The 22550-nt window shown below is 34.5% G+C and overlaps 1 protein-coding gene across 1 annotated transcript in view; it reads right to left on the reverse strand.

The window, feature by feature from the left end:
* Positions 1–474: 474 nt before the first annotated feature.
* CAAP1 (caspase activity and apoptosis inhibitor 1) overlaps positions 475–22550 on the reverse strand; it is a 42511-nt gene continuing 20435 nt past the window's right edge. The window contains exons 5-6 of the mRNA XM_021681029.2: positions 17250–17323; positions 475–1796 (exon numbers count right to left, since the gene is read on the reverse strand). Of these exons, the coding sequence (XP_021536704.1) occupies positions 1450–1796; positions 17250–17323 (421 nt within the window). The 3' untranslated portion in view covers positions 475–1449. The remainder of the gene's footprint in view (positions 1797–17249; positions 17324–22550) is intronic.

Raw genomic sequence — 22550 nt, forward strand, 5'->3', positions numbered from 1 at the left:
ATGCTTTTTCATCTTGAAGCAGAACTCACTATTCGAATCATACCCACATTCACCAGCCTAAGAGAAGTACCCCAGATGACATAGGCCTGTGCTACCTTAGAAAGATTCCCGGGGGGGGGAGAAATATGACAGGATTATTTAAAGGCATATTCAGAAACAACAAAAAAATAAATTTGTAACTTTGCAACTCTATGTTTCATAAACACTATTTCCACAAGAAACTCTCTAAAATTTACATACAATTAAGCCAGCTAATATAACACAATTCCAACAAGTTTTATGTATGAGGAAAATCCTCATACATTAGTAGAGCATGGTTTATGAATAAAATATAGTAATTTGTTAGCAAGTATAAAAACAGTGGTTTCAGATTTATATTTTAGAAAAAAAATTAATTTATTTTAAGAGTCTCTACCTAAATTTCAGTATCAAACAACTACAATTAGTGATGGGGCAAAAAGCATCCATTATTATGCAGGATGTTAATTTATTTACAAAAACTATACAAAATTAGATTAATTATAACATCGACTTATCAAAGCTTCCTGAAATTAATTTTGCTTTTGGAAATGTATCAAAAGTCTTCAGATACAGGATGATAGTCTTTATTATTTTTAATTCATGGAATTATAGCACATCAGATCTTCAAGCAAAAACATGAGATAAAAGCCTGTACAATAAAATATTCTTTTCCTAATAGCTTGGAATGTAAATGCACATATGTTCCCTTTTTACTGAAGAAAAAAACTTGAACCAAGTGTCCAATAATATCAAATACCTGTTAGAATGGCTTGTCTGCTGGAATTAAAGTTGGGCAATTACTTCTACATTTTTAAAAATGGCCTTAAGTCCTTTTTTTTCTTTTATAAAAAACATTTTTCTCAGCCATTTCAGACCTCTAAGCCTTACAACAAAAAATGTTCTTCTGTTTTTACCAGTAAATTCACACCCACAGAAGGTGTCCCCAAGACAGACTTATTTTAAAAGTGCATATAAGCATGACTAAATTTCTTAAATTGTTAACAAATCTAAAAGCAATAATTTAATATTCTACCACAAAATATAGGTAACCTTAAGAGCAACATGCTTGGTCAATCTTTCTTAAGCTTTTAGGTTTGATGCCAAAACATTTAAAAATGAAGGAAAAAAATACAGTGACTCTTTGCTAATCGCTTTTCAGATATTAATTTGCAGACATAGCTAAATGCTCATCTAACAAAGTATCCAGGTTATCCAATGATATCTGCCATGAATTCATAAAGCAATAACACATATATAAAAGTAACAACAGTAAAAAAAAAAAACACAGGTATTTTAGGCCTAAGATGAGTTTATCTAATAAGGATTACATGAGAAATATCACATAAGACTCAAAATAAACTTCATATACAAAATTATATGATGGGGCTTTGCTCAAACACACCTAGAACTCAGATTCAAGTCAAATAACTAGGCTGGTTTTTTTATATCACCAGCCTTCATTAGGGCTTTAATAGCTCTCGCCCTCATCTCAAGTTCTAGCAGCTCCAGCTGCTGCGCGGAAGGCTGAACATCTTCTGGTGGAGGAACAGTCAGGGTGGCTGCTTTGGGTTCCTTTGGGCTAGACTCTGCCAGTCCCAGAATCTCATTCACACTTTTCTCAATGTCTTTCTCCAGGTCATCTATCTGACCAGCTTCACTTTGGACTGTATTTTCTGGGACCTCAGGAGCAGCAGCTTCTTCGTTGCATGGGCCTTCTATGTCGCTGTCATAAGCATCTGCATTTATACTGAGTACATCACTATCTTCCCCTTTGCCTGTAACAAACAAAAAAGGGGGAAAGAACCATGTAACCTAAATGCCCTCGTCAAAATTTCCTTTCTACTTATGATTAAAAGGCTTCTTTGACCCCACCTCCCACCATGGAGTCCCAAACACATTCCACAATCTCTATCCCATCCCCTTTTCCCCTGACTCCTCAACTTTGAAAACAGATATAATTTAACGTAAATTTTAATGTATTTTCATTCCAATTTAGTAGAACATGGAAGCATTGGAAAATTTATACCATCACATGGAGTTCCATGATCTCTTTCCCTAATTAAATTGTCCCAACACTTTATACCACAGGGAAGCTTCTACATTACAAAACGAAAGCTAATGTTGGAAACCCTGAGTAAAACACTGCTTATTAATGAAAAAGTAAAATTCCATCGTAGGAGGAATTTAAAATACTTTGCTTTATAAACTACAAAAAAGGAAAAATATCACTGGCAAGCTGGACACCATGTGCATTGCAATTATCCTAAATCTTTTTATATGCTTTTTCAAACACTTTGTTCTAAATCAATAAATTAAAGGAGAATGCCTAAGGCCAAGTTTTCATCAAGAGGATTTTAATTAATAAAGTTAATACACTATAATTTTTAAAAATGCATTTGTTATAAAACCTCTGTAACTGATGCTAAAACTTTGAATATAGACAGATTATAGCCCCAACTACCTTAGCTTTGGACATTACTTAAGTCCAGATGTCATTTAAACTTTGGGTACTCACACCTCCAATGTACTTATCTTTTGAATTCCTAATTTCTTTTTAAAGTCATGAACCCCCAAATGTTAGCTTTGCTAGTCTTATATAAGAAAAAACTGACTGACTGACAGATGGAAAATTCAGATAATACAATGTATAGGGGAGGCCATAAACAATTCTACTCCACTGGTTTTATAATAACAATTTACTGAGCCTGACTGACCCTCCTACATCCTAATAATTAAAAAACTACTCCCTATTCCAAAATTAATGTGGAAAAATGAATCAATAAATTATATTTGTGCCTACAAACAGAACTTGTAAAAAAAAAAAAAAAGAAGGTTGCAATTTTAATTATTTGATGCCAAAGAATATTTTACATATCTCCCCCAAAGCAACACATATCTCCAAACAGCTTAAAAAAAAAAAAAAAAAAAAAAAGCCTTTTGTGTAAAAAAAAAATGTTTTACATAAGTATTGCAATTTGAGACAAAAACAAATTAAGAAATAAAGGGCTAAGTTGTTCATAGTCTCAAAAAGTTCATTTTCATGCTTAGCCATCTTTAATCTAAAATTCTAAATCTGTACTCACTGATTCTGAGTGAAAATCTGCAGTCTGTTTAAAAGATTTTAAAACATAAATTTTTGAAAAACGGTGTTTTGTTTTCCAACTAGAAGTCATTGCCTGATCATGAAGTAAGAGCAGAAGAATATAACGATAGGTGGGGAGAGAGGTGGTCTGAAAGTTGGGATACCTGAGTTCTAAACCTTACTCTGCTATTAAGTATGTGATTTTTGGCAAATCCCTTACCTTCCCAGAATTTCTCTCCTGTAAAAGTTAAGGCAAATTGTCCTAGGATATCTCTGAAGTACAAGGTCTAGTATTACAGTAAGTTAAGTCTATATAAAAGTTTATAAAATGCAATACTTTATTTTTCTTTTTCCCAAGATATGTTTGCCACTTATCTTTCACTTGATACATTCATCACTTGAATAATAATCCAAAAGAATTTCTTATTGATAGCAGTAGCCAGTGAAAGATAAGTAACACATGTCAGTAAATCACATTCTACTTAAATTTTTTTCACTCAACAACCTTTTTTTATTTAAGATTTTATTTTAAGCAATCTCTATACCCAACATGGGGTTCAAACTCACAACCCTGAGATCAAGAGTCATACTCTACTGACTGAGTCAGCCAGGTACCCCCGACCTTTTTGATACCAGATTTTCTAGAAAAAAGAAGTACATTTACAACATCCAGGCAATATAATCGAAGCTCACTTATTATCCTCGGTCCAGGGTTCAGTGTGTAATGATACAACTCTGGAATCCCTTATATGCTAAATCACAGTTTTTGAAGTAGCTGTACTTTTATGAAATTAATTTGCTTTGAATTTATATGTGAGTAAATAAACAGTAATAGAAAATCTTAGAGATATTTTTATTAAATAAGTGGAGAATCTACACTAGTAGATCCTTAAGTCATACACGGCAAATCTTCTAGCTAATTATCACTGTCATATACCATTAGCCTATATTTCTTACTGAAAGACTACAGGAATATATATGAATGTGTACAAATATTTTTTAATGGAATGTACCTTATGTTCATATTATTTTTGTGTGTTTTTCCAAACACTTCAAATGGCCAAGAACCACTGAGCTACATATATTGTCACCTAATTTTTTAAGCCTATAAGCTTAAGAAGCAACCACACAGCTACAGAGCTCTTCTGCCCTGAGCTTGTAATAGTAAAATCCTTATTTTATAAGGTTACCAGCACCAAAGATTCAGAATCAAAGTGTTTATACACACTCCCCATGTTTCAAAAGAGGTAAATCTTGACAAGAATTTTTTTCATCTATATATTCTTTGGGTCTGTTTCCATCTTTTTAGTGGGCAGAAGGTGGGCTTTGCTTTATTTCTTTATTTTAAACAGCTATACATATCCTATGAGTGAAGAAATGGTGCTTCATAAATTTGGCATTCTCTGTTTTACATGTAAAATTATTGAAGGTTGGGGTGCTTGGCTGGCTTAGTCAGTAGAGCACACAGCTCTTGATCTCAGAGTTGTAAGTTCAAGCCCCATGTTGGATGTAAAGATTACTTAAAAATAAAAACTTTAAAAAAATTATCCAAAGTCTAAGTGATTGAGTTCTCCATAACACAGTATTGGTGAATGTATTCAGAGATTCCATCTGCCCATTATACCTGCACCATGGATGCCAAAGCTTTGTACAATTTGTATCTGAAATAACTTAGCATAAGCACTTCATTTCACAAATGTGAAAACAAGTCAAGTGACTCATACAAGGTAACATGACAAATTATTTGAAGATCAAGGATCAAACTTCAAGTCTTTTCACTATTCCTTAATTTTCATCACCCTACTAACTTGTTTTTTAAAGCATCATTTGCAAACAACACCTGACTATACTTCCAAAGATAATTACCTCATCCTTAGTATTAGGAAATTATAAAGTTTTTTCTCATCGATTATGATCCTCAAAGGGGTGACATTTGTACATTCTTTCTGAAAAAGTAACTTTACCCCAAAATGCCTCACTCAAAATCCTTAAAATATCAGTGTTGTCATGTTCTGTCCTTCACACCCCCATTCTGCATGCATGCATGTGTGTTTGCTTTTTGTTAAAATAAAAGTTTTAAATACCCAACTGGAAGTACACAAACGTACAAGAATTATTAATCACAAAGATTTTTTTTTTTATCACAAAGGTTTTGAGGGATAAAATTTTAAAAGGATTTTTAAGTTATGCTAGTATATTTAAGCCTCAATAGAGCCTACATTCTACTTGCTAATAATTCAACTTAGAATAGTTTTAATGCATAAAGTGGAAGCGTATCTAATGTTATGAGTGACTACATTCTTGTGAAACTTCTTGATACTGAATTATTAAATTAAACCAGGACACAAACCCTAGAACATGAAATAATTAAATATCTGTCTGAATTCCTGCTGAAGACAGCAAATTGAGCACACATACCTAATTCCCTTCCCTACCAAGAACCCACTGAAGTGACAGAAGACAGATACTTAAAAATACAATAATAGCACATAAAAACTGTAAAGTAACTGAGGATAAAACTAACATCAGTCCTACCTAAGTAAAACATAAAATGGAGAATCCATAAAGGAAAAAAAAAATCAACAAATTTAGCTAAATAAATAGTAAGACCTCTGAGGAAAAAAAAAAAAGAAACATAAATAAAATAAGACAGAGGTACTCTACAAGCAACTATTAATGAAATACATTTTTTCATGGCAAATATAAGAATACATACAATGTCTAGGTATCATTAAGAAATAACTAAAAACATGGGCAAAGGTAGAAACAAGTCAAGCATATCATAAAATATGAAATACAAATCATCAAAAAATACATTAAAAAATGCTCAACTAGGGACACATGGGTGGCTCAGTTGGTTAAGCATCTGCCTTCAGCTCAGGTCATGATCTCAGGGTCCTGGGATCGAGCCCCGCATCAGGCTCCCTGATCAGTGGGGAGCCTGCTTCTCCCTCTGCCTGCTACTCCCCCTCCTTGTGCTCTCTCTCTGACATAAATAAAATCTTTAAAAAAAAGTTCAACTTAATTTCTAATCAAGAAATGCAAATTAAAACAATAAAATATTACTTTTAACTCATTAGTAAAAAGAGAAATTGTATACATCTGGAAAAAATTTAATAAATTCATAAGATGGAAAAATGATCAAGACATGATTAAGTCAACAAAGTAAGCTAACGAGTAATGATCATATTTATGTTAAAAATAACATAAGTAAATTATTAATAGTGGTTACTTCCAGAGAGGGAAGTTAAAGTTGTAGGGGAAGAGAAGAAAATGAGTGTTCCAATTTTGCTCTATGAACATATGTATATTTCTTCAACCATTTCCAAGAACGTAACCTTGTAAACAGTTAAAAAAGAAATGAAACCATAATACTAGATGACAAAAAAGGGTATCATCTAAAAAGACATTTTGCCAGAGTCCTACAAAATGTAAACAAGCAGGATGAAATTGATAGAAAAATAAAAGCAAAGCAAAACCATAGCCAAAAGACACCACAAATAAACAGAATTCTTTCTTTGAGAGTCTTGGAAGCAAGGAAGAGTTGGCTGTGAAACACACAGCAAGATAATTAAATTAAATCCATTCAGAATAGTTGGGCCAACTGAACCCTACCTTCTTACCCTTCCGCTCCATGCCACAGGTCCAAGCACTCTACTGGGAGGCCCACCTCATCCACTTAAATGAAAGAGCTCTCCTAGAGAAATATATCTAAACAGCTACTGATGAAACCCAAACCAGCTTCCAGAAAGACCCAGCTACAATAAATAAAGAACCAAGATGAACAAAGGAAGAATAAAGAAAATTCAGGGATCAGAAGATAATCTAATGGGGGAGAAGGAAGGGTGGAGGAGTCTACTTAGTATCCCTAGACTGAAGTGGACCCTGCAGCCATTAAGTACATGGTGTAGTGAAAGAAGACCAGAGAACAAGAAATGTTAGAATTTAAACATACAGTTATCAAAAGCAAACATTCCGTGGTTCCTGGAAGATAGTGAAAGAAAAGAAACACTCTAAATGTAGAGAAGGAATAAAATATATTTAAAATATACTATAAAAGGGGCGCCTGGGTGGCTCAGTCGGTTAAGTGTCTGCCTTCGCTCAGGTCATGATCCCAGGGTCCTGGGATCGAGTCCCACATCAGGCTCCCCGCTCAGCAGAGTGGGGAGCCTGCTTCTTTCTCCCTCTGCCTCTGCCACTCCCCCTGCTTGTGTTCTCTCTCTTGCTCACTCTCTCAAATAAATAAAATCTTTAAAAAATATATACTATAAAAGTTAAGAGATCAAGATGAATGACCCATGAGTCCAACAACCTAATATAATTAATTCAGCAAATATTACTGAGCACCTACTATGTAGAAGACAGTATTTTAAACATTAAGGAAACAGCAGTGAATTAAAAAAAAGTCCCTGCATTTATTTAAGTCATAGGAGACTCTATAAATACATATCAGGTGTTATAAAGAAAAAACTAGAATAAGAAGACAGTAGCAGGATGCTTTCACAGAGATTGATCAATGTGATTTGATAAGGTAACATTTGAGCAGAAAACTGAATAAAGTGATAGAGTAAGTCACAAAACAAAAAAAGAGACAGTGGAGAGGGAAAATAAAGAAATACAAGGAAAAAAGTGATCTGAGGTGACGGTCTTCGCGTTGAAAAGGCTTGCCAACTGCAGTGTCTCATACCTGAGACACATCCTGTAAAAAATCAGAACTCAGGGGTAAAAAAAAAGTTACTAAGAATTCCCAGAGGAAAAAAACTAGATTACTAAACAACAGCTAGCCTCAAGATATCAAGAGCATTCCTATCAGCCACTGTGGACAAGATATCACAATGGCTATGAACGTGATCACAAAAAAGAGAAGTAATGGTGTATTATGTGCCTCAAGGACACAACATTGCTTCTAAAATATTGTCAAAGACTTGAACATGAATCTGAGTAAGCCTCTATACCTAACTACCAATTTACAGAATATTAAATAAAACAATGGGATGCAATCAGCAAAATTCAAACTGAGAAACTCTTGACAACCCGGTTTCTTCAAGAAATAAACTGCAAAGAGAGGGAGGTAAAGGAGGATGGGATGAGAAGGACAAGCATACAGATGAAAAAGAAACTTAGTGTCAACCAATTGTAATGTAGGGAACTTATCTGGATCTCCATTCATACAAATAGAGTTTTAAAAATATTCTAAGACAGGGGTGCCTGGGTGGCTCAGTTAGTTAAGCATCCGACTCTTGATTATCAGCTCAGGTTATGATCTCAGGATCCTGAGATCAATCGAGACCCACATCAGGCTACATGCTGGGCATGGAGCCTGCTGGGATCCTCTCCCTCTGTCCCTCAGCCCCCCACCCATCCCTCTCTCTCTCTCTCAAAAAAAAAAAAAAAAATATATATATATATATATATATGAGAGAGAGAGAGAGAGAGAGACAACCAGAGAAATTTGAACACTGGATGTCTAAGGATTAAAAATATCACTATTCTGTAACCCTTAATGAAATATTGGATCTCAACAATAATTAATAGCTACTAAAATCATTAGGTGGTAGGGTGGGAATTCTTGTACCAATCCATCGATCTTAATATCACAATACTAACCAATGAGTAGTAAGTTAAATCTGAACACTTTCTGAATATCTGATATTAAGCAATGTTAACTTTTTAGGGCATTATGATCATGCTTAAAAAGAAATCTCTAATTTTTGAGATACAAACATATTTAAATATTTACAGATGAACTGAAAATGCTTAGAATTTGCTTTAAAACAATCTAGCAATATGAAGCGCGTAGTACTATGGATGAAAAATTAGTCAGAAGGGGATAACTGAAGATGGAGAGGGGTACATAGGAGTTAATGCTCCTGTTTTTTTTGTTATTTTTGTTTGAAAATTTCCAAGATAAGAAGTTTTTTTTAAAGAGTTGATTGCTATTCAGAAACCTAAAGTAACATTTTTGAAATTATGTAAAAATATATATCCTGGAGGAGAACACAAGAAAATCAAAATCCAATATTCCTATTAGGCAACCCTATAGCTGGTTATCAAAAGGGTTAAACTATTTTGCTTTGTTTTCTCTTTCAGTTTTTTCCCATCTAATTTTAAGTTAATCACATTCAGTGGTTATGCCATTTAGAACAGCACATTTCATCATCCTTCCCTCTAGATCCTTCCCTCTAGAATCTCAACTCTCCAAGGCTTCTAGTGTTATCAACCTGCTAGAATCTCATTAGTAACAAAGTCCATAGCTCACTGGACAGCAATGCTATGCCTCCATGGATTTCTTTCCTGAGACAACAAAAAACTTTGGTTTTACTAAATTTTAAGTGATAAGGAACACAATTCAGGGACAGAGAAAAAAACACCTACAGATACCAAAAGAGAATGTGTCCACTATACAAATAGAGGGGCTGGTCTCAGTAACACAGAGTTCACCCATTTTGAGAGAAGAGACAGGGACTATATAATTTAAGGTCAGACACAGGTAGGTAGGAAAAATTAATTTACACATCTCTTTTCCTTTACTAGCGAAGTTCTTTCCAAGCCAGGCCATATTTTATTTAACTTTCTGGTGCCTAGCACAAAACTACAATTCATTTGTTGGAAGAAGGGATCAGCTTCAAAATCTGAACAAACATCATTTAGAAAAAGTATTAAATTCATTTTCCATAATCCAAAGGACACACAAGGACAAATGAGCAGAAGTTACATAATAGCAGCCTATGACTCAATATAGAGACCCTATTACCAATTAGAGACAGCAAGTAGGATATTGAGGGGATGAAGCAGAAAATTCTAATGACAACAATAACCATGGCAGAAATAATTATAACAAGAGCTGATATTTACTGTGCATCTACTAGGTACTGTTCACTTCTCTAAAGCGCTTTACATGTGTTAACTCATTTAATCCTTATGCCAACATATTGGAATAGGCATTCATATTTATTTATTTATTTTTTTAAAGATTTTATTTATTTATTCATGAGAGACAGAAAGAGAGAGAGGCAGAGGGAGAAGCAGGCTCCCAAAGAGCAGGGAGCCCGATGCGGGACTCGATCCCAGGACGCTGGGATCATGACCTGAGCCGAAGGCAGATGCTTAACCATCTGAGCCGCCCAGGTGCCCCAGGCATTCATATTTATTATCCCCATTTTACAAATGATGAAACTGAGGAACAGAGTTTAATCAATTGGCCCTATAGTTCACACAACTGAAGTGGCAGAACCAAAATCCAAACCCAAGTATATTTCAAAAATCTACACATTTAAATATTCTATAGTGCCTCCCAGATCTTAACAGAACCAGAATGACCACTGAAGAAGCATCACGGATGAAAATGTTGGCTCAGACTGAATTTAACTTCTTCTCGTAAGTCCCTTAATCCCACCTGAATAAATAAAATATATAGGAGACATGGAGCTAAAAAGTATGTATTATGAGAAATCATTAAGAGAAGGAAAAGACAAGACACAGACTGGGAGAAAATATTCACAAAACACACCTGATTAAAGAACTCTTAAAACTCAAAAATTAGAAAACAACCCAAATAAAAAACGGGCAAAAGATCTGAAGAGACCAGTCACCAAAGAAGATACATGCATGGCAAAGAAGCACCTGAAAAGATACTCAACATTATATGTCATTAGGGTATTGCAAAGTAAAACAATACGATGCCACTTACACATCCATGAGAATAGTCAAAATCCAAGTCACTGACAGCACCAAATGCTAGCAAGGATATGAAACAACAGAAATTCTCATTCACTGATGGCAGGATGTAAAATGATACAGCATTTTGAAGGACAGCTTGGCAGTTTCTTAAAAAATTGAACTTGGTGTTTACCCAGAGTTGAAAGCTTATATCCATACAAAAAACCTGCATACAAATGATGACAGCAGCTTTATTCATGATTGCTAAAATCTGGAAGCAACTAAGATGTCCTTTAATAGGTGAATGGATAAGCAAACTGCAGTAAATCTATACAATGGAAGATTATTCAGCAATAAAAAGAAATGAGTTATCAAGCCACAAAAAGATATGGAAGAACCTCAAATGCATACTGCTAAGTGAAAGAAATCAATTTGAAAAGACTACATATTACGTTATGGTGTTGTAACCAAAACTTCTAATTAAAAGACTGTGGTATAGGATGTGCAAAAAGTTCAGAAACTGGTAACAAAATCTGATTTCAAGCCTAATGTTTACTATCTTTCCTTTGGTAGGAGTACTTCTATATAAGGAGATACTTTCGCTAATCAGTTGGACAAGAACATAATTACTGAAAAGCACAGTGAATCCAAAGGGGATCCAAACATCCGTTGAAGGCCTGGACTACGTAACCTCCAAAGCAGACTATGTGTAGGATCCTGTGAAATACATCACAAGATAGAACAGGTATAATTTAAAGAAACATGGAAACCAACATTTTCCTCATATACTAAATCAAATTCTTCATAATGTCATTCTTGGTAAAACACACACAAAGCATTATGCATTCGAAAACCTTGCCAGTTTACTTTTTAAATCCAGAAAAGTTGCACAATTAAATGTAACAGAGGGGTCTTCAAAAGGAAAAAAGAAACAGTATGGGCTAATCCCACATAAAATGTAATTTTCACCCTTTTATTCAACTACTTCACACAGAAAGAGACAGATGAAAAGGTGGGAGGATCCTGTTTGGTGTCACTGCTGGTAATAACTTGTGAAAAACCTCAAAGGAATGAAAAGAGAAATGTAAATTCTTAAGTCGCACTGATGTTTACACCATAAATCTCTTTTTACTTCACCAATTGCTGAACTGGACGTCATTTCTCCAGAATGAGTTTCTAAAAATCCTTTAAAGAAGTTAACTCTTGTTAAGAAGCTGCATTCTGTGAATACTTATTTGTTAGAGCCAGTCAAGGAGATAATCAAGGGCTAGGAAAAAAGAAATTAGACTCAAACTTTGAGAACAAATCAGTTGTACATCTGCTTCTCTGTCTCCAACTCCAAACGACCTGAAACACTTTCTATCAGTTTCCTCTCAGCTCTCTCATGCTCGTGCCTGCGATTTTGGTCTTGAAAGGAAGAGGCAACACAGAGTTCACTTGCCAATCCAGAGGTTTCTACAGCAATATGTACATATAAAACTCCTCCAAATGCTGCTTAATTAACTGATGATATTCATTCTCTCTTCCTTCACAAAGCAACAGAAGTCTCTGAGGGCATTTTTCTCATTATCTTTTTAACTTCTTATAACTTGTATGTATTCCTTCAGCTATGGTGAGGAAGTTCTTTTCAGCAAAACTCAACTCCATTTTAACTGCCAATTAAGTTCCTCATTCTTTTTTATTCTAGTCCCTCTACTTACCTCTGCTTCTCCTGGTACAGTACTACCTTAGAACAACAGTAACAATAACAGCAATAAGAGCACAAATCAGTTGAGGTTTTCCATTTATCCTTCACCTTAAGGACTCAAATGGTCTCATATTTTTAGAAATAATAAGTGTGACCATCATCGATTCTTTATTATAGTCTATTCATTACTTATATAAACGTATCAGTGAAAATGTTTTTAAGTACCTGTTCCAGTATGTATTTTTATTTACTTATAAAATAATATGTAGTATTATAAGTTAGTATGTACTAATACAATAATATATGGAATCAGAAATTTTTAAATGGAGAGACAAATACATAAGTTTATATATATTTATTTACTTCAGAAGTATTGGTATTCTTTTTCTTGCATTCTCTGGAAGTGTGTATAATTACACTTCGGTGACCACTAGTCTAAAAGGCTTAAAAAAAAAAGCCCACAGAAAATATCTAAACTTCCATCATACAATTTAACCACTGATAAACATTTTTCCCCTATAAAAGTCTACCTTTCAACTTTTTGAAGCTCTTGTTAACAAGAGAATTCTTAAAGCTGTCCATCCTGCACTAATTTGTGAAGTGGAAGGTCAAGACATAGTTACATAAGGCAATTACATTATTTATTTGTTTTTTTACATTATTTTTTAAAAAAACACAACAACAATGGCAGAATTTGAGCCTAACCACAGCAAAATTTGGTGTGTATTTTATGCGTGTTTGCATGCATGTCTTTCTCTAATAGCAAGGAAGAATAATTTTCTAATAGAATAATATAGAGAAAGATAAAGTGCAGACACTGCACTAAGCCCTGGTCTTTACAAAATCTGACAGAAACCAACTTCAAGATCAAGGCCAAAGATCCAAACAAACACTGCTTCAATCTGCTCTACAACAGAGCCACCAAGTGGTGGTTTACGTAACCTGTGTTCAAACACCCTTCAGCAAAAGGAAAGCAGCCCACGCATTTTCTGGTACTTCTGATTATTTGAGATAAATAAATTGAACCAAAATCTATCTAATGATAACTCTATCTACTGGCCCTATTTTTATTCTCAGAGGTAATACAGAACAAGCCTAATCACTCTTCCACTTGACAGCTCTTCAAATATTTTAAAGTGAGTGCTAAAAACCTCACATCCTCTTCAACCTAAGTATCCAAATTTGACTTAGCTATTTCTCATGTATAGTTAAAAAAATTTCTCACGACCACTTCCAAGAAGAAATGCAAAACTAAGAGCTAAATTTTTAAGTTACAAAGGAGAATAATTTGCAAAATTAAACATAGCCCTGGTTGTAAACCTTAAAGCAATAATTTAAATATAGACCATTACTTAAATATTACTGAACGTCTGAAGCAAATTTATAGATATATATAAAGTGAATTCATTAATATTAGCAGAGATTCGATATTTTAAAAAAAATTTTACCAATTAAATACCTCTAACAAACAGCAGTTTTCATTTTTTTAAACTATTGCACAAATGACCAATTTAGAAAATTTACATAAATAATAATTATTTTAGGAGCACCTGCGTGGCTCAGTTGGTTGAGCGACAGACTCTTGATTTCAGCTGGGTTGTGATCTCAGGGATGGGGGATCCAGCCCCGCAGCAGGTTCTGTGCTCAGCAGACAGTCTGCCTGAGATTCTCTCCTCCTCTCCTTTTGCCCCTCTCCCCACTCCCCCCCCTGCTCACATGCTATCACACTCTCTCTCTCTCTCAAATAAAGAAATCTTAAATAGAATAATTATTATTTTAAAAACTTAGCTAAACCTTTTCAATAATACAAGCCCTGAGATCCTCCAGGAAATTAATCAAAGATCTCAGGCTTGTACATGTATATGTGCTCATGTACACAAACATAGCTGTGTTGAAGATAAAGAGCAAAACTATAACTGATGTTTCTTATACAGCTGCCCTCTTGCTAAAAATGAGTTAGGAAACTAATCCCAACAGAAGAGTTCCTATTTTACTATAGTACCAATCAATCAACCAGTAGATTTTATTTACATTTAAATGTTTGCACAATGAAGGAAGATCTTCAGCTATTAGTCCATCATTAAAGTATGGTAGAAGTTAGCCCACAATCTGATACTCATCTTCAGCACAGCTTGTTTCATAAATGATATTTCCTATCAATAAGAGAGATGACATGGGAACTAGACAAAAAAAAGTAAATTTCAATTAACTAATTCACCATTAATATTTCTCAATATTTGAGTATTTTAGAAGCTGAGAAGCTGAAAAAATTGAAAGTGTAATTTAAATAACATGTCAGTATCATACACTATGAATAGGTCATATAATAAGACTTACTTTATTCAGAAAGAGCAAAGAGAAAATTCAATGTTGCTTTATATTTTGGTCTACTGAACAAAGGGTTACTTTATTTTTTTTATATTTTTTTATTTATTTGCGAGAGAGAGAATGAGAGACAGAGAGCATGAGAGGGAGGAGGGTCAGAGGGAGAAGCAGACTCCCCGCCGAGCAGGGAGCCCGATGCGGGACTCGATCCCGGGACTCCAGGATCATGACCTGAGCCGAAGGCAGTCGCTTAACCAACTGAGCCACCCAGGCGCCCCCAAAGGGTTACTTTAATTCTAAATAAGCTTCCATGAATTTTCTTAAATGGTCAAGCCATTAAACAAAACGACAATATATTCACGAGGAGCATTCTATTGTTTTTATTGAGCTCACTGTGAGCAAGAACAGCTAGCTATGCAAGAAAAGTTAGAGATAATATTAAATCAGTTTTGCAAGTTTTGCATATTAAAAATAGGCAACATTAGTTTATTCAGAAAAAAAGACACCAATCTTTATTGAGACTACTAGGATTTCTATTTCCTGGTGTACCTCAGCTTCTTGGGGAACTCCAACCAAGTTACTTACTATCTGGTTCAGATTTTAGCTATACTAATATTTAGTAGAAGATGTTCTACATAATTGAATATTTTAGAAAACTTATGTTCATTCCACTATGCAACAAAACATTTTATATTTTAACTATTTTTATAGACATTTTTCTGGAGGATTTTACCTATTTCCCTCTTTTCTTAAAAAAAAAAAGTGCAACTTAATTTAACCATTTCCTACAGATTTAGTCACAACATGCACATGAACGGTACTGCATGATGGTACTGCTGTGCTGTGATGTTATGTTTACTCACCTCTGCTTGCTGTCCCTTACTGATGACAGTGTGTTCTTGGATGTTTCTGATGCCTACGTGAGAACCTCAGAGTGGTCTATATAGGCTCCTGAGCATAAAAGACTTGGGCTTTGTGGTATCTGGCTACTCTGAGTTCTTTTTCTCTCCCTCTTTGCCTCTATGGCTGGTTTTTAAGTGACTGAAGTTACTATATAAAATCACAGCAAAATAGGTTTTTGACACTGGGAAGCGAGTTCTAAAGAGCTCCAAGTACCTGAACATGAGAGCAGAAAAACCTCTTCCCTTAGAAGGCAGCACTGCCTAATTTGTACAATGAGGTCTCCATTCCTTTCTCCCTAGGAATCAACCATGTCAATTACATGACATTCTTCTCTCCACAGATGATCTAATAGCATACCCTCCACAATGTCTGCTCATTAGATGCAAAGAATAGAAACAAAGACAGAAAGAATAGCACAGTTGTCCAATTACCCACGGGGTGCAAGAGTTATATGAAAATGATGTGTGCTTAGCATTTATTTATATATGACAAATAAATGTAATGAAACTATAACTCTGACTTTATGTCTTTGGTGGGTGCTTAGAAGTAGTCAGAATATAAAGATGTAATTTTTTTTTGTCTATTTAAGAGGCTAACACAAAAGGACTTCTGAAAAACAATGGAGTTCTTGAAACCATCAGAAATATTTATAAAACCCCAGAATACATAAATTGGAATTACAAAAAATCTTGATTTTCTCTCTCCACATACATTGAATGAATCACAAAATTAGTTACCCAATTTTTTTCACTGTCAATTAAGCATTAATAACACAGACCACAAGTAAAAAAAGAAATTCTGCCTAAATAAACTGATGACCTACTTCTCTGTACCAAGTAAGTTATGACTCAAGTTTTAGAGAAACTATTCTAAGCCAATCAAAGATTAGTTGCTTACATAATAAATAAAACAATCATTTTGGCTACAGCAGATTCTCATTGCTCTGAAGTAATTTTATCAGGAGAAAGGAAAAATGTGAGGTGGTCTTTGAGTAACTAATAAAAATTTATTTTACTTTCAATTTTCCCTACAAGAATGAGAAGAAACAAAAAAAAGACATGTGAAAGATCAACCCCATTGATCTACTTGGCCTGAATAAATTACAAATTACCACTTCAGTTCTGCTGGCTGGTAATGTCAAAAACTACTGATTTACAGAAAATAAATAAAGAAGAGAGTAATAACAAAGTATCTCTGCAGAAAAGACAAAGTCACCCCATAAAGCTTTTTTTGTTTTGTTTTTCCACATATAACCCAAAGCTATCCAGTTAATGTATCTCCAGTATCTGCAGCTGATGACATACAGTAGAGATTACTAAATTAACACTATTCAAGATGACTGCTTTCTGGTGACACTATAACCATGTATCACTAACACAGAACTACTCCAGGGGCTAAAGGAGTCATGAAATAAAGAATATGTTCTTTACTCTTGTAATCTTGAACCAAATAAATTATTCTGTTCCCTTATCTGTAAAATGGGGGCAACCTGGAACACTGAAAATTTATTACTGGTAAAATGTTTATAATCTTCAGGTAACTATATATAAAAATTAACTACTTGATTCATACCTTGTTTTAATTCTAAACCTTCAGGTTGCTTGTTCTCTCTCACAGTTGAAGTAGAATCTATACAGATGTCTTGTCTGAGGAATAAAAATAAATAAAACAATTTTTAAAACTATATTTGATCAAGTAATACTTACTGCTCAGGTTCCCAGAATTAAGTCACATACTTGGGAGAAGACACACTGAATTCTGAGCCCCCAGGACACCACTTAGTACACTTTGGAAACTCAGAAGCATGTATACAAGTGTCAAAAACAGTAGCTATAAACCACTACCAATTTAAGCAGTACATATCTTTATAAAAATCAAGGAGCAAAAATGGAAGGAATATGGAGGTAACTTTTTCTCCTTTCCAATATCCTGCAGGATAGCTGGTGGGAGAAATCATAACTTACAGAGGAATCCAGTAACTTTTCAACTGTTAAATTTAATGAGCACTTTGGCATTCAAATTATTTTATATTCATCTAATTTCATACCCCAAATGCTTTGATGTCTACAGTGTATGCGAAATACATATTTTATATGTAATATACATATGTAATCAAAGTAAATGGATTAAAGTATAAGATCATAAAAAAGTTTTGATTCACCATGTTCTCTAACAGAGCCGCAAACTAATGTTGTTTCTTAGAGGGCATTATACCATCTAAATATTAATGTTACAAATACTTTTCAGCAAAAGAAATTAATTAGTTGCAAATATTCAAAATGACTACCTTCTTTATAAGTAAGTATACCTTCTGGAGAATTTCTATACACACCCTAAAACTAACATATGAGAAACATTTCAGGAATTTTCCTACTCACAAAATTATTTCTATCCACTTAATAACAAATCCTTCAAATAACCAAAGGATAAAGACTTTTTATCATTTCTTTGAGTTTACTATATTCTTTCCCATCAACATATTGGCACTCATGTGTTTGTTTTGTATTAAAATCTGACTAATGCAAGCACAAACTCAAATAGAGACTACAAAATTATTTGGATCTGGTATTAGGACCTATAAAAAATTAAAATTGAGATATGTTTTATTCTTCTAATATCACCGACTTAGATTTTATTCTTTCACCAGAATGACTGGCAGATCCCAAGAAGATATCAACAAATATTCTTTGGCAATCCAGGGACAGATAAAATGCCAATATAGTATATTAAGAGCTTTGCAAGGAATAAAGTTAAAATGTGCTACCTCGGGCGCCTGGGTGGCTCAGTTGGTTAAGCAACTGCCTTCGGCTCAGGTCATGATCCTGGAGTCCCGGGATCGAGTCCCGCATCGGGCTCCCTGCTCAGCAGGGAGTCTGCTTCTCCCTCTGACACTCCTCCCTCTCATGCTGTCTCTCATTCTCTCTCTCTCGCAAATAAATAAAATCTTAAAAAAAAAAAAAAATGTGCTACCTCAAGCCTTACAGTCAAATTAGATTTTACCTACTGGGAGCATTAATCTATTTCTAAGTATCTTCCTTTAGAGAAAATGTTTGTTTGCTCTTACACATCCTTGAATGGGCACCTAATTCTTCTTCTAAGCATATATACCTAAATGACTTGAACAAAAACATAATGTAACATCACCATTAAAAGGGCCATGGGCGGGGTACCTGGCTGGCGCAGTCGAAAGAGCGTGCGACTCTTGATCTCAGGGTCATGAGTCCGAGCCCCATGTTGGGTGGAGAGATTACTTAAATAAACTTTGAAAGCGGTGGGGGGGGGGGGGGGGGGGGAGTCATGGGCATATGTAATACCCTAAAGATACAACATCACCTATGCAATATTATAGCTGAGAATGTATGACCTATATCATGAAGAAATCATCAGTTAAACCCAAAATGGAAAAAAGTAATGTTCTATTAAAAGGGGGTGGGGAGTTAAATGTCAATGTTATAAAAGACCAAGAAGAGGTTGTGAAAATATTCCAGGTTAAAGGAGGCTAAAGAGCCATGACAATTAAATGTGATACTTGACATGACACTGTTGAACTGGAAGGGAAAAAATGTTATAAAGGACATTACTGAGTCCCAAATGACAAATACCGATGGTAGATTGGATAAAAGTATCATATCAATGTTAAGTTTACTGAAGTTGACACTGTATTGTGGCTATATAAATAGAGCATCACTATCTTTAAAAAAGAAAGCACAAAATACTATTTAGGAGTCAAGTGTCAAATGTTTTAAAATAGACACACACCTATATAAAGAGAGGTAAAGAAAGGGTGTGCAAATGGGATAAAATGTTAATAGTAGGTAAATCCAGGTAAAAGGTATATGGATGTTTCTTGTACTGCTCTTATCCTTATAACATTTTAATAACTGTGAAGTTATTGCCAAGTAAAAATTTTTAATAATGTAATAAAATACATTACTGTATGCATTATTTTATTTTCTCTGTGAAAGCCCCTTGGTTTCCCTTCAAATAAAACTGGACATCCCTATAAAGATTACCTGCTGCCATAAAGAATTTCTTTTAGTGCCCAAAGTGAACTTTTTTAACGTTTTATCTTAAGTTAGGTTTGAACATGCTGTTGAAGAAAGTCACCAAACATAATTTCAGATAGTAGATGCAGTACAAGTACACCACCTTGTGGCTGAAAAATGAAATGCTAGATGCTTTTCCATCAGTAGTATCTAAAGTTGAAAAAATATTCCAGAAAATAGCCTGGAATTTTAAAATCTGTGTGAGCTAATTTTTCTAAGATTGTAGGTTTTGCAACTAAAATTATCATATACATACAGAGCTTTTTAATACAATTTAAAGATTTTCACCAAAGAGCATGAAAGAGAAGATATACACAAAAAGGAAATGTCTTAAAGTGTAAGAAAACTATGAGTACATATGATGTCTTTTTATTTCTAGTTTCATAAAAATAAAACGTCTACTTCCAGGTAAGACATACTAGTTGTCAGAGTTAGGAAAACTAAAGTGATTCTAATTTATATTTAAATGACATTTAAATATTTCTATCAAATACTTTAAGAATTTTATAACAACTGTAGGGTCGCCTGGGTGGCTCACTGGGTTAAGCTTCTGACTCCTGATTTCAGCTCAGGTCATGATCTCGGGGTTGTGAGTCCAGCCCTGCTTCAGGCTCCACAGTCAGTGGGGAGTTGGCTTGAGATGCTTGCTCTCTCTCTCTCTCCCCCTCTGCCCCCTCCCCTGCTCGTGTGCACACCCTCTCTCTAATAAATAAATCTTTTATTAAAAAGAATTTTATAACAACTGGAGAGAGAGAGAGAAGGCAAGAGAAAAAAGTGGGGGAGGGAGGGAACACACTGCTAAATCTGGTCTGGGTTAAGAATCTTGCAATGACTTTCGTATTTCTTTCATTAAGGTGGAAATAAAAGCCCGTTTTTATTTTTCTAATTCCCTTCTCCCATCCACAGTACTCCTCCTTAAAGCAGCTTAATTTATGACCTTGGCTTTGAATTATAAGACAGCCATATACCCATCTCTGGGATTTAAGTCTTCAAGCCAGCATCAGTCTGACTTCCTTTCTTTTAACCCAAACACAATTCCACTCTTGATCTTTTCTTACAACAAAATAAAAAAATAAACTATCGGGACTACATCAAAATAAAAAAGCTTCTGCACAGCGAAGGAAACAACAAAACTAAAAGCGTACGAAATGGGAGAAGATATTTGCAAATGACATATCTGATAGAGGGTCAGTATCCAAAATGTACAAAGAACTTCTAACACTCAATGGATTTTTGTCTGTGTGTTTGTTTGTTTTCCAGAACTCAATGAATTTGTTGTTTAATTCAGAGTAATACACTAGGGAGATCTGTGAAACTTAAGAACAATTACACATGTGAATTACTAAAAGTTTAAAATATATTTCTAAAGAGAAAAAAAGTCAATTTCTTGTACAAATAAAAAATACAGAGAAGATACCTCAATGGAAGGATAAAGAAGATGCCAGCATCTTGCCATTTTGGCAAAAGTAACAAAAGGTAGGACTTTTGATTCTCCTCACTCTCCTGGGAATAAAGACGGGCTAAAAGAAGCCAGCCTATCACTCTATGAGCTTTCTACTATTAAAAATAAGAAACAAAGAAACTAGATTAGCCAAAACAATGTTGAAAAAGGATCACATTATCAGATTACTATAAAGCTACAGTAATCAAGACACTATGATGTTGGAGAAAGGATAAACTTATAGATGGATGGAACAGAAGAGAATCCAGAAATAAACTCACATATACATGATCAACTGAGTTTCAACAAAAGTGCAAAGACAATTCACTGGAACTGAACAAGTGGTGCTGGTACACCTGGCATCCATACGAATATAATTTCCAATCCGTATCTTGCACCATATACACAAACTAACTCAAAATGGTAACAGACCTAAAAAATGTAAACCTATAAAACCTCTAGAAGAAGATGCAGGAAAAATTCCTTTGTGACCTTATTAATAACCAAAGATTTCACCAAAAGCATGGTCTATAAATAAAAATAACTGATCAACTGGATTTCCCCCAAATAAAAAACATCTGCTTTTCCAAGGAAATGTTGAGAGAATAAAAGACTAGCGAGACTGGGAGAAAATATTTGCAAGCCACATATCTGATAAAGACCTGTATTCAGAGTATATTAAGAACTCTCAAATCACAATAATAAAAAAACAAAGAACCCTATTTAAAAAACTGGTTCAAAAATTAAGTCACTTGACCAAGGAAAATGTACAGATGCAAATAAACATAACAACAGACATGGTCAACGTCATTTGTTATTAAGGAAATGCAAATTTGGAACCACCACAATGCCATACCACTACACATATATTAAAATGGCTAAAATCAAAACAACAGACAAATGGAACTCTCATATACAGTACCAGCAAGGATGCAGACATGCCTGTTAGCAACCCCCACTCATAGGTACTTGACCAAGGACAATGAAAACTTGTGTTCCTATTGAAAACTTGTATGTGAACATTTATAGTGGCATTATTTTAAATCACCATAAACTGTAAACAACTGAAATGTCCCTTTATTAATTTTCTATTGCTGCCATAACAAATTACCACAAACTTAGTAGCTTAAAACAACATAAATGTATCATATTACAGTTCTGTAGGTCTGGTATGGGTCTGGTATGGACCTCACCGGACCAAATCAAAGTGTCCGCAGGCTGCATTCCTTTCTGGAGGCTCTAGGGGAGAATTCATTTCATGTTCATTTGGGCTGCTGGCAGAATTCTGTTCACTGAGGTTGTTGGACCAAAGTCCCTGACTCCTTGCTGGCTGTAAGCTGAGGATCATTCCCAGATTCTAGTCAAGTCTCATGTAAGATCTCTCTG

The sequence above is a fragment of the Neomonachus schauinslandi genome, chromosome 13, assembly GCF_002201575.2.
Source record: "Neomonachus schauinslandi chromosome 13, ASM220157v2, whole genome shotgun sequence".
In the NCBI taxonomy this organism is placed as follows: Eukaryota; Metazoa; Chordata; class Mammalia; order Carnivora; family Phocidae; genus Neomonachus; species Neomonachus schauinslandi.